This window comes from Talaromyces marneffei, chromosome 2 (assembly GCF_009556855.1).
Source record: "Talaromyces marneffei chromosome 2, complete sequence".
NCBI classification, from domain to species: Eukaryota; Fungi; Ascomycota; class Eurotiomycetes; order Eurotiales; family Trichocomaceae; genus Talaromyces; species Talaromyces marneffei.
In genome coordinates, this window is record NC_072349.1 from 480,932 (window position 1) to 493,668 (window position 12,737).

Sequence of the window (12,737 nt, forward strand, 5' to 3'; positions counted from 1 at the left end):
GTTCTGAGCAACGATGAAGAATGGATCCTCTGCTCTGTAGTCTGTACAGACTAGACGGCTACTAAATCCGAGAGGTTAAGCCCAAATAGGAACCGTTCGTGCGGCTAGTCGCATTTTAAGGTTCGTATCGTATGTAATGATGTTGCCTATCACATAGTTAACTAGTTACGAACTTAATATAACTAGCCCAATGTTTTGTATGTGTGCTTTTTTTGATACAATACGGCATTTGCGCTACTGTATGTTACAAGACATAAGTTACGGAGTAGAGCCCTAACAATGACTCGCATGTTATCATAGAAAACCGAAATTTGAGACTATCATTACTCGTAGGTTGCGCTAAACATATTATTTAATGGGTATATACGCATACAATAAGGGAAAGACGAGGAAATAAAACCATACGCCCTGACCGGCCGCCTTCGCCATGTGCCCAATAATCGAAGTAATAGGAAAGAAAGAACCAGAAATGCCCCTCATTCAATACTCATATTCATCAATCCATCATTCGTCTCATTCATCCCCTGTAGACCAACTCGTTTGATCCCTGTCGAAGTCGAACTGCTTGATGAGCTGTGTGTTTGCTCCGTCAACAATGCCGACGCGGCCTTGGAAGGGATGATCCATGATCCATTAAGACCGTTGCTCTCTTTGGCTGTTGATTGTAAGACAGGGCTGCTCTGAACACTCATACCGGGTGACACGGCGCGGCGCTTGAAAGATTCGGCATCAAAGCCATCGTCGCGACGGCGTTTGCGACGAATTTCAGTGGCTAGTGCAGAAGTGACTACTTGTGGTGTTGGGGATTGCCATCGACCTTCGCGGCCGATAGTTGAGATGGGTGTGTCCATGTTTGTATCTTCCCCCATAACAGAAGATTGTGTTGATAGACGACCTGGAGGAGGTGGTGTGCGGTAACGGCCGTCAAACGTCTCCCAGAATTTGGCGCCGCCCGAGTTCAATGACGCTTGATTTGAAAATGCGGTTTCCGGAACACTTCGGATTGGGTTTTCAGATACAGAGGTAGTGGAAGTGAGTTCTTCTAGTTTCTCTAGCGGGAAGCTGGGAGATGTCGTCTCGCTTGTGGGATCGCTCTCACGAACCTGGCGGATGACCTCGGCTTCTTTCTTTGCTTCGGTATCGAGAGGCGCGCTTTCTTCCATCAGAGCCGCACGAATACGAGCGAATGTTTTTGTTTTTGGCTAGACATGTCAGTAAAGAGTAAGAGTGGGTTGATAAGGTTTGGACATACCAGTAAATTGCCTCGTCGAGTAACAGCCCGACGAACTACTCCGCGCGGACCGGTTTCTGCATTAGACCCAGGGCTATCTGCTCGCAATGCGCGAGCCTCGCCATCATCACTCAAATCAGAGAGCTGTAAATCTCCAGTTCCAAGACTCAAACTCTCTCGACGCGATTGCAAGGCACTTTTGGACATTTCACGAGCGAAATACCCCCCATTCGACGCCTCTATACTCTTCATTACCGGCGGAGATAGTGGTCCCGGACTAGGCTTGTTGCTATTTCCACTAGCACTACTAGAGCTATGACGACTGTTACGTGACTTGCGGAACCGTGCACGCTGGAAGCTGGCGAGACTGGCAGCGGCCGAAGAGTAAGTCCCCATCCAGTCATTCCCTGGGCTGGGAACTGCACCCCCAAAAGGATTAGATAAAAGTCCGTTGTGCATTTTACTCGCTTGTGGTGTAGAAATAATCATCATTTCGTCACGATCTCCGTTCATTGGCTCATCATCGTCCTCTTCGCTGCTGCTGGTATCTGATTCTAGCATGTTCACGCTCGATAGTGAGCTGGACATTGTTGTTTGGCCAGCTGATCCTATGCCCGATGGCTGCGCAAGGCTTGTTCCAGGCGAGCCAAATGCTGATGACGTCCCTCCACGTCGTTGTGGGATATTGACACCACGACCCACGTTTGGTGAAGAATCAGGCGAGGATTCAGCTAGTGTAGAGTGATGCAAATTCGTGCAGGCGCGAGCAAAGTCTAGGCCGCGTGATCGGCGAGGAATTGCAGAAGCCGGTGAGCCATAAATCTGCGCGGCGTCAAGCTTTGGAGAGAGAGGTGCGCGGTTGCCAGAAGCCGTAGAGAAGGACGGCGTAGACTGTCGCGGAAGTTGGAGAGAAAGACCATTCAGAGTCGATAGACGTGGCTGTGGTGTCTTTTGAGGGGTTGAAGGATTATCGTTGTTATTGTTGTTGTTGTTTGTAAGTCCTATGTCATCTTTCGATGAGGGAGGAAAGTCTCGCAATGCTGAAGGCTGCAAAGCTCCGTGTTTGGCGGCATCCGACAATGAGCGTGACTTGGGGGATAGACGCGGTATTGGAGGGCGTTTGGCGTCACTGCTTGTTGTTGTACCACTGCTGTTATTATCGTCGCTGTCTGACTGTTCGACGTGTCTTGACATCTGCCTCTGCAGCCAGTACGGTTCTGCCACTCGCATTTCGGTCTTCATGAGTACGCCGTAAGTGAGGGAGGGTATCGGTCGTAGTTATTAATTATAGTATCGAGCCCGGTTGTGATTTCCGAGCTGTGGTAGGAGTAGTGAGAATGTCTGCTTCTAAGCAGCCATGTTGGTGGTGTGGTAACGAAGCCCTAGTAGTACTGGCAGTTAATCAGCAGATGTGGTCGGAGATTGAGGACGATGCACAGACATGGGAGATTGATGTGAGATAAAGGAATAAGACTGAAAACAGTGCCTGCAGATAAAGCGTTTGCAGAACTGACTAGTGGGAGGAAGTAGTTGGGTGATTTCGTTCCCATGGAGTAGTTATTATGCTGAGATTCTTTGACGTCGTCGTCGACCCGAGCGTCAACGGCAGATTGGCCAATCAGAACAGTCGTGATACCCCACCGTTCCACCTGATTGCCAGCGCCTAACTGTCCGTCACTTCTTGGCGATAGTTAATACGGAAAGTGTTTACTACTCTGGAGGGACTGGTTAACGCCGAGAAAAATCACATTGAAAGACAAGTATTGGTATACGACTAATGTACACGCAGCACATGTAAAGAGTTTGTTAGCCTGTGGTAGAGACGAACCCGCGCCTCAGTTATCCGAGAACTCCAGCGAAAATCCACCATATTCCAGTCAGTCTTATACTTTGTTATCGTTTGGCTTTCTCACTGAAGCACCAACACTTCCTTCTTGATATGCTGGCGGCGGTGCCGACATCTCCGAGTGCGGTATGTAAGTTGATTCCGTAGCGATAGACGATTTGGAAGGAGAGTGATCTCGTCGTGATTGGGGCGCTGCCAAAGAGAACTCGTTATAATCCGGATCACGACTCAAGCCGTGCGGATCATTGAAGGGATCTGCATAGGTGGGATTGCGGTTACGATTATTAGCGGTCGGTTCATAAATTTCGATTTCAAAGGATTCGCGTTCTTTGGCTTCTTCGGCGATGAATTGTTGGCGTCGCTTTCGGGCGATGATGAAAAAGACGATACCGGCGACGAGGAGCATACTACAGACACTCAATTTAGACCATCTCAAAATACACAATCTGAACCTTTCTCAAGAAACACTAACACTCCAACAATTGCCGCTGGCACGGCATTGAGAAGGACCTTGCTGGTGGGCTTATCGCATGCGGGAGAATTGGGATCGGACTCGTCGCAGGCCCGTCGGTAGAAATTCGTAATCATATCCATGTTTGTAGTAAAATGAGAGATAACGATGGCGTGTCGAGAATGCGGTGAAAGACAGTTCGATGGTTGAAAGCGCGGTTGAGGAAATGAGTGAGGTTGAAACGAGGGATTTAACTGGTAAGGCGACGTGGACCTTCCGTAAACACAAGAATCAGAGCTGAATATCGTGCAAATGAGTCGCCGGTCAATAGCATATCACATGAAAAATGAGCGTCAGGTGCGAAAGAAGGAGTGTTGGGATATGTTGTGAAATGCCTCAAAAACCACAAGAGTCGGGTGGCCCCTTATTACGTGGAATATGAGACAGAGGACTCGTGAGACACACCCCAAGTGACTTTCTCCGTAGTTACTCCGTGTAAGCATCGTGGCTGATGTTGGGCCTAGCCTGGACCGGTTAGCGACTGCGGAGAACCGGCTGTCCCTGGTATGGACGCTGTATTAGTACCGTCTATTTGACACGTCCAACCAACAGAACATTGAGAACGATGTAATTGAGGCTTTATGATACGTATTACGAATACACAGTATCGCAACGGAGCATCAAGCATTCCAGTTCCGCGCCAGCATGGATCATGGTGCGGATATACGATGAACATCGAGATCGCAGGCCTTGAGGGCAAGCGTTGTTTACAGGAATAATCTACAAGAGGCTCATATGTTGCTCCTCAAGTATGAGTAGCCTTGAGACTCGTAGGACTCCATAATCAACGATCGAACGAGACAGTGACCACTAACTGGGGCTGAATTAGGTTCATTGTACCATCCATACTCTGGAGTATGCAGTACAAACGGCAAACGATTTGGGTTTGCCGCGCTATTCCTGATATGGATTAATGGATTGTCTTCAGGAACATCCCGTTTGGACCAACCAGGGGCTTAAGCACTAGCCACCGTCTCTCGGTGAAAAGATGCCCCACCACCGCGTGGAGCACGAATTGTGACGCGACAAAAGATTGCTTGATCAATTAATTCTTGTTCGCAGATTAATTTCCAGAGCGCAGAGTGTGGGGGAAGGGCAGGACCGTCAACAAGACAAAGTAGTCAACATCCATCGGGACTTCGACCAAGCGCCTGCTGCGGTAACCACCTGTCGGACAACTCGATCGAGCCTCGTCGCATTTTTTACCGGACTGGTCTTGCCAGCAGGTCTGCGCCTGCCTCGCCGCGGGACTCATTTTCAAAACCTCACATCATGACCTCCTCTTTTGATGAGATGTCCATTGAGGACATTATCGATGAACTCGATCTGAACAAAGCCCTTCTCGAGAGCCTCATCGAATCCCGTCCAGACGACGTTGAGGAAAGAGAGGAGCTCGAAGCAACGGTGATGGATCTCGAACGGAAATTAGCTGGGCGTCGAGGGGTGCCTTACAATCCTCCAGCTGCACAACAACCCCAGTCCTCTTCTCGAGCGGCTTATCAATATGACGGCGCTGGAGATTCACCTCAGGGGTCAGGGGTTACCAACGATCACGACGACGATGGCTTTACAGCATCTTTGCCGCATCATGATACCCCTCATCGCAAGCGAAATCTCGATCCCTCTGATATCGGCGACTATTCTGGTTCTCCAGTTTCGAAACGAGCTCGCTCCCGCCACACAAGGTCGCCAGTACCAAGCGCCCCCTACGGTTCCAGCGTTGGAAGAAATAATTACGACCCACTCGATGATTACTTCCAAGACGACGATATCGACTTTCGAGAGGGACAATACGAGGCAGAGAAATGGTTGGAAGAACGGCGTGCACAGGAACTTAAAGATGAAGAATTCGCTAGACGTCTTCAGGAATCGTTTGAAGACGAGTTTTCATACGTGCCATCGAAGCAAACGCAGCCTTCGCAGCCTCCGAAGGCAGACTCATACAACCCGTACTCTTCCAGCTCAACAAACCCCCTCAAGCCAATGTTGAACTCACAGTCTCCCTTTATGCAGAAACCGACGTTACCATCGTCTGCTACTCGCGAGCAGCCAGCCTTCGGCATGACGGGTTTTGGTCGCCCCGCTTCTTATCAATATCCATCTCAGGCACCTTCGTCTTTCGGCTTTCAACCCACCAAGTACCCGACACTTGGAGCTTCATCGAACCAACAGGTCATCGATAGCAGTGATGAGGATGAAGATTTCATGGAAATCGGGGCAAGTGATTTCTACGGGAACGACTCTCATTTCTACGGGAACAACTATCGACTTCCAATTTTTACTAGAAAGAAGGACAACATAAGCATGGGGACAGGCGTTGTTAGATATGGCTCAGAGATGCCAAACCGGAATACTTCGCTAGGCTACTTGCCCAAGGGTCGTTCTCCTAAGCCATGGATGAAAGTCGAGAATGACCTACCTGTTGCAGCGCCGTGGTTGAACATTGAGTTAGTGGACAATTCATTAAATTTCTTTGACCGTGAACTAATGCTTTGCAGGGACGAGACGGTCGACAGCAAGCAGGCAAACCAGGAACTAAAGTCTTTGCTGGAGAATCTCCGGCCTGATTTCGATATCTCCCGAGAGGCAACACCGGAGCAATTGAACTTTCCACTTTTTGAACATCAAAAGCTGGGATTGGCATGGATGAAAGCCATGGAAGAAGGACAAAACAAGGGTGGAATTCTTGCAGATGACATGGGTCTCGGAAAAACTGTGCAGGCTCTGTCACTGGTTGTGGCACGACCATCGACAGATCCTTCACGAAAGACTACATTGATCATTGCCCCCGTCGCTCTGATGCAGCAGTGGAAACGGGAAATCGACAGGTTAATCAAGCCAGAACACAAACTCAGCGTTTTCATTCTTCATGGTGAGAAGCGAAAGACCGCTTTCGACAAGCTCAAAAGATTTGACGTGGTCTTAACTACATTTGGTAGCATGGGCACAGAGCTGAAAAAGAGGGAACAATTCGATGAGATGAGGCGATTTGCACAAAGCAACGCCAACTTGATTGCAGAAGCCCGCGGTCTTCCCCTACTTGGGCCCGATAGCACTTGGTACCGTGTCATCATCGATGAGGCGCAATGCATCAAGAACCGAAACACAAAGGCTGCACTCGCTTGTTACTCTCTCAATGCCACTTATAGATGGTGTATGAGTGGTACTCCTATGATGAACGGTGTTCATGAGCTGCATTCACTGCTTCGGTTCTTGAGGATTGGACCATACAACAGTTTACCATTGTTCAACAGCGTGAGTCACGAGTTTAAGCAGCATCTTTTGCAACGTGTTTACTGACTGATCATAGACTTTCACTCGGCCTTTGAAAGGCTCAAACAAAGAAGATCAAACTAGAGCGCTCACACAACTCCGCGTCGTTCTCAAAGCCATTCTTCTTCGGCGTACCAAGTTTTCAAAGCTAGATGGCAAACCTCTTATCCACCTTCCACCGCGTACCACTGAAAAGATCCATGCAGTCTTCAGCGAGGATGAGCAGCAGCTATACGACGCCTTGGAGAGCAAAACACAAATCCAGTTCAACAAGTATCTCAAGGCAAACTCCGTTGGCAAAAACTATTCCAACATTCTTGTGCTATTGCTTCGTCTGCGCCAAGCTTGTTGCCATCCTCATCTGATCCGAGACCTGAGCGTGGATATCTCCGCCGTTACAGAGCAAGCTGATTTTGCTGAGAATGCGAAGCAGTTTAGCCCCGATGTTGTGCGACGTTTGAGGGAAGATCCACCTCTCGAATGTCCTGTTTGCATTGATGCTGTTCAGAACGCGGTAGTGTTCTTTCCTTGCGGTCACGCCACTTGTGCCGAATGCTTTGCCAGAATTACAGACCCTGCTCTCGCCGTTCAGCAAGGAGTTGATGGAGCGGTTGAAGCAAAGTGTCCTAACTGCCGCGGCAAGATCGATCCCAAGAAAGTCACAGATTATTTCTCTTTCAGGAAACTCCATTTCCCTGAACTAGCTGGTGGTGAAGACGAAGAGCTGGTGGGAATTGCTGCTGTTGCGGAAGATGATGACTCTGATTCGGACGATGATAGCGACGACGAAGAAGATGATGACCAAGACTCGGACCTTGACAGCTTCATCGTCCCTGATGACTATGACGAAGAAGATGACGCAAAGGCCTCAACGAAGAAGTCCGATGACTCCGAATACAAACCTAAATCCAAAAAGAGCGAAAAGTCCAAATCCACAAAATCGAAAGGCAAGGCCAAGAAAAAAGAGAAAAAGACACTTGCTGTCCTCCGCCGCGAAGGTCAACGCAACGCATCTTCCAAGCGGAAATACTTCAAACGCCTCGAAAAGAAGTGGATAACGAGCGCCAAGATCGAAAAGGCCATTGAAATCCTCGAAGGAATCAAAGAGTCTGGCAAAGGCGAAAAGACCATCATCTTCAGCCAATTTACTTCGCTTCTCGATATGCTTGAAGTCCCCATCAACCGCCGCGGATGGAAATATCGCCGTTACGACGGTAGCATGAACCCTCGCGAACGCAACGAGTCCGTGCTTGAATTCACAGATAAGCCGGACTGCGACATCATGCTTGTCTCCCTCAAAGCCGGCAATGCAGGTCTCAACCTCGTTGCAGCTTCGCAAGTCATCATTTTTGATCCCTTCTGGAACCCCTACATTGAAGAACAAGCCATCGACCGTGCACATCGATTGGGTCAGACCCGCCCAGTTCAGGTTCATAGAATCCTGGTTGAGAAGACTGTCGAGGACCGCATTCTGGAGTTGCAGGATAAGAAGAGGGAGGTTATTGAGGGGGCGTTGGATGAGCATGCGGCTAGTCAGATTAGTAGATTGGGGGTTCGGGAGTTGAAGTTTCTTTTTGTGAGTGCCATCCTTTTCATCCAAGATCTTGTTGGCAGATACTAACTGGAGTATAGAACGTGCAATAGAGACCCGTCTCACTACGTCTCTTCCTCTCGCTGTTTCTGTTTCTTTTTTTTTCGATTCACAGTCTAATTTTCACCACCCAATTCGGGATTTTCTTTTCATATTTGCTAATGGCCGCCGCGGGAGCAATTGTCATATCTTGATTTGGTTGATACCCTAGAAGAAATGAGAGGAGGCGCATTATGGTACGGAAATGGCATTGCTTGCTAATGATTCAATGGGATGGGACGGTCTATTCTTTTATTCTTTTCATTTCGTTTCGTTTGTTGATAGTTTTCAATTCGCTTCGGTGTATTAATTCGTCAAATCTTTCGAAAGGGGGGTGGGGGTTAGAAGACCATTGATATCTGGACCATGTCGAGAAGATTTGTCAGATGCTTGTATGTAGCAAGCAAAATGAGGTTCTATTTCGGAGATCCTTTCATTTCTAGTAGTCTTCCTATTGTGTATAATGAATCATAAACAGGCTGTTTCATGATAGATGGAAACAATTATATTCTACTTTGCATTGCAGATCGATTTCTCGGGCAGCTAAGCACTGACTGGCATTCATTTATGGCATAACACAGAGGGAGGGGGCATTTTTAAATGTGAAAGACAAAGACCAAAGCAATCTGACGATTCAAGGAGAGAGTTTCGTGCAAATCCATCCATCAAGAAATCTAAAGGTCGGCGTCCTCCTCATCGGGAAGAGGTTGAGCAGCGGCATCTGTGAGTTCCTGCTGGTACTTGGCCATGACTTCGGGGTCGACCTGGACTTCAGGTGGAGCCAAGGCGGGAGCGGCGACGAATTCCTGAATAGAACGAACATATTAGCTTCGATCGAAAAAAACTTAGCGAATACTAAAGGGGGAGGAGGCGTACCAAAGTCTGGTTACCGACAAGCTTACGAGCAAGCCACAAGAAAGGCTTCTCAAAGTTGTAGTTGGACTTGGCAGAGATATCGTAGTATTGGAGGTTCTTCTTGCGGTGGAATGTGATGGTCTTGGCCTTGACCTTGCGCTCCTTGACGTCGACCTTGTTACCGCAGAGAACGATAGGGATATTCTCGCAGACTCGGACCAAGTCGCCTATCGATTATTAGCCTCTAGTCATGCAAACACTGAGGGTTTAGTGGAAGGGACGCACGGTGCCAGTTGGGAACGTTTTTGTAGGTAATACGAGATGTTACGTCGAACATGATAATACCGCACTGGCCGTTGATGTAGTATCCATCACGAAGACCGCCGAACTTCTCCTGACCAGCAGTGTCCCAGACATCGAACTGAATAGGTCCCAAGTTCTGTTGAATGTCAGCCATGATTTCGATCTTGTAGGGAAAGCGAACAACATACGGTGGTGAAGCCAAGCGGGTGAACTTCCACACCCAAAGTGGCAATGTACTTCTTCTCGAATTCTCCAGTCAAGTGGCGCTTGACGAAGGTGGTCTATTTGAATCGCATGTTAGTCACATATTCGGAAACGCGATTTAACGATGACGATGAGGATGATGATGATAGTGTCGATATTGACGAGGATGTCGCTGAGATGCAGATGGGGATTAAGGGAATCGAGCAGAATGCGGGGTCACGCGATTATCGCATCGTCAGGTCTCGCAGAATAGTACGATTCGATGTTCGTAAATCATAGAGCGTTTATATCCAAAGAACTTGCCTTTCCAGTACCACCGTCGCCGACGAGGACAAGCTTAAAGGTGGGAATTTGTTCGGCCATATTTAATGACGTGGGAGGGGTGAAGAAACTGAAAAAATAAACAAAACACAAGATCTGAGAGTCGCAAGCTTGTGTGCGAAATCAAACGATGCGAATGATTTCAAGCCGACGAGCAAAAATCCAGAGCGTGGTCACAGAGCCCGTGGAAGCAAGTGCTGGTAGTATGTTTTGTAGAAGGGGAGGGAGGAGAGAAAATCTAATGGATTCCTTTTGGGGATGGAATTTTCGACTTTGCCAGGGCGGTGACCACAACAACCTGATAAGTCACGTGATCGTAAACAAATTTTGCCCCTCCGACAGATCAAAGAGCGACAAAGCCCCGCCAAGACTCATTCCCGGCGGCGACAAGGCTGATGCTGTCGATGATGGACGATTCACTCGGCTCTCTCATTGATGTGACTAGTATAAGAGTTCCTAAGATATTGCCTGATCTTTGATACCCTTGCCATTCTCATCGGCCCAGTCTTCCAACTGTCAGCATACAAATCGATCGGCGGGGTGGACCTATTTTGCTGGCGGGCAACTACTCACACCGTACCTAGTACAGGGAAATTCATTTTGGACGCCAGCAACCCGACAAACATCGCAACAACGCCATATAAGGAGATGGATGGTTAGGTGTCATATCATATAATGAATTCTTCAAGCTTCGTGCGGCCTTGTTACCCTCATACTTTGGGCAGCAGCAGTTGCTCTCATCAAGGCGGAAAAAGGCCCAATGACGTCGGCTAAGGCTGGCGAATGCTTACCGGCAGCACTGACCATTTGTCTCATGCCCATAATATGTCAGACAGTCAGATAGTTAACGTAGCCATAGTCATAATCAATAATCTTCATTTAATAGCTCATGCCTAACCGAGCCAAAACTCCAAAGATGTAGTCCATAGATCATTCCTTATTTCTTATTTTATACTTCCATTATAACGGCACCAAGTGACAGCCCAAAAGACCGCGACCGCCCCAATCGCGACGAGGTATCAGACTGACGCTCAATTCTCGAGTACCCTGGCCCGATTCGCTTGGTCGCGAGAGTTTTACCACAAGAGGACGCTACAAGAATCATCCGTCAGCGCAAATTTCACCTACGTGGCAGATGTAGTTTTCTTACCCCTTCGTTCTGCTGCACAACCTCGCCAACCTTCGTCAACCGTTCGTGGTTTACCCAGTTGACCGTTCCAAAACTCCGAATGACATCCCCAGCTTTCAAGCCAGCTTGATCGGCGGGACTGCCAGGCGCAACGGTGTTTACTCGTGCGAAAGGTGTTTCGGTTATTCCGTTTTGTGTCGCATGTGTGCCATTCTGTTGTTGGGTAGGTACAGCAGTAGCGGGCGTCGTAGAGGAAGCCTGTGCTTGTTGTAGAGCTTCAAAGTGTGCGTGTAGACCCTTCTCTAGATATTTCATGACTTCTTTGTGGTCGTTTCGGAGGTGGATAATTCGAGCGCGCGTGGTTCGAACTATTTCATCAAGCATCAGATTATGTATCTCTCAAACCCTGGGTAAATAATCGTACTCTGCGCCACATCGATGTCGTCGCGAGGAAACCCGTCAAAAGTTGTTAAGCTCGTAGCCATTGTAACACCTTGCTAGACATGAACGTGATTAGTTCGCGATCAAACACAAATGTAGATATAGCAACCTTACAGATGTCAACACACTGCTATAAGCCGATAACTCTGCTTCGATGCGTTCCTTCTCACTCATAAGCTCAACCATCGATAGCTTTGTCAAGTCTCGGAATCCCGTCCCCGCGGTCGTCGGACCGGAGGGAACAGTTGGCGCATGGATATCTCTGTTCATTGTAACACCCGTGTCATGAAACTCTTGTGGATGCTTGTGGATGCATTACCATTAGGACAACGGTGGTGATGTGTTGGTTGATAGGGCAAGTGGAAGCTCTGGTGGAGGTGGCGACGTGGAGACGGCAGCTAGGTACAAAATGGCTCCATATAAATTCGAAGGTTAGGTAAGGCGCCGCTCCATCAGGAACAACTTACAAGCAACACCAGAAACTTAGTTATCAAATTCTCGGTCGGGGATTGGTAGACGACATAGAGCCTTGAAAGAGTAGAATAAATGATCAGGCAAGAAAATCAACTTGGATAAAAATCTACGGATGTGACTGAACTACCGTGATGCGGTTGTATATTTTCTCCCTATATTCAATCAATGATATGTATCAAAATAAGGAAGAATACCTACCTTGAATTTTACATCCGGTAGCTGTCAACCAAACCAAGATAATAGATCCAAAACCGTCAAAGGAAACCAGTGATGTTTGCATTGTGCTGGGGGCGAAGGTGAAGGTGAAGGTGAAGGTGAAGCTGGGCTGAGATGAGATGGTCGTGACTTCCCTGATAAGTGCCCTGCGTGCCTTCCATATCTGAACACTACCTAGGTACCTGTTATCTCTGCCTTCCTACCTCAAAGGATATTTCATAATGCTCATCATGTTTCTAGGAGAATGTTCGTCTTTTCTTAACCCATGTACCTGAAGTATCCATACCACATGTCTCCATCTTT

General features: G+C 48.1%; 5 protein-coding genes across 5 annotated transcripts; 1 reads left to right on the forward strand and 4 right to left on the reverse strand.

The window, feature by feature from the left end:
* Positions 1–476: 476 nt before the first annotated feature.
* Positions 477–2,461, reverse strand: EYB26_002512 (uncharacterized protein; the record flags this gene model as incomplete). The annotated part of the gene is made up of 2 exons (XM_054261817.1): positions 477–1,202; positions 1,253–2,461. The coding sequence occupies 2 exons, from the start codon at positions 2,459–2,461 to the stop codon at positions 477–479; spliced, it is 1,935 nt and encodes a 644-aa protein (XP_054117792.1).
* A 117-nt stretch (positions 2,462–2,578) lies between these two features.
* EYB26_002513 (uncharacterized protein) lies at positions 2,579–3,671 on the reverse strand (the record flags this gene model as incomplete). Its single annotated transcript, XM_054261818.1, has 4 exons — positions 2,579–2,622; positions 2,673–2,898; positions 3,145–3,484; positions 3,550–3,671. 4 exons carry the CDS (start codon positions 3,669–3,671, stop codon positions 2,579–2,581), a joined length of 732 nt encoding a protein of 243 aa, XP_054117793.1.
* A 1,189-nt stretch (positions 3,672–4,860) lies between these two features.
* EYB26_002514 (uncharacterized protein) lies at positions 4,861–8,505 on the forward strand (the record flags this gene model as incomplete). The annotated part of the gene is made up of 4 exons (XM_054261819.1): positions 4,861–6,035; positions 6,087–6,843; positions 6,899–8,437; positions 8,494–8,505. 4 exons carry the CDS (start codon positions 4,861–4,863, stop codon positions 8,503–8,505), a joined length of 3,483 nt encoding a protein of 1,160 aa, XP_054117794.1.
* A 660-nt stretch (positions 8,506–9,165) lies between these two features.
* On the reverse strand, positions 9,166–10,216 carry EYB26_002515 (uncharacterized protein; the record flags this gene model as incomplete). Its single annotated transcript, XM_054261820.1, has 5 exons — positions 9,166–9,297; positions 9,368–9,573; positions 9,632–9,785; positions 9,838–9,930; positions 10,157–10,216. 5 exons carry the CDS (start codon positions 10,214–10,216, stop codon positions 9,166–9,168), a joined length of 645 nt encoding a protein of 214 aa, XP_054117795.1.
* Positions 10,217–11,134: 918 nt separating this feature from the next.
* EYB26_002516 (uncharacterized protein) lies at positions 11,135–12,014 on the reverse strand (the record flags this gene model as incomplete). Its single annotated transcript, XM_054261821.1, has 4 exons — positions 11,135–11,266; positions 11,325–11,671; positions 11,728–11,800; positions 11,859–12,014. The coding sequence occupies 4 exons, from the start codon at positions 12,012–12,014 to the stop codon at positions 11,135–11,137; spliced, it is 708 nt and encodes a 235-aa protein (XP_054117796.1).
* Between the last annotated feature and the right edge of the window lie 723 nt (positions 12,015–12,737).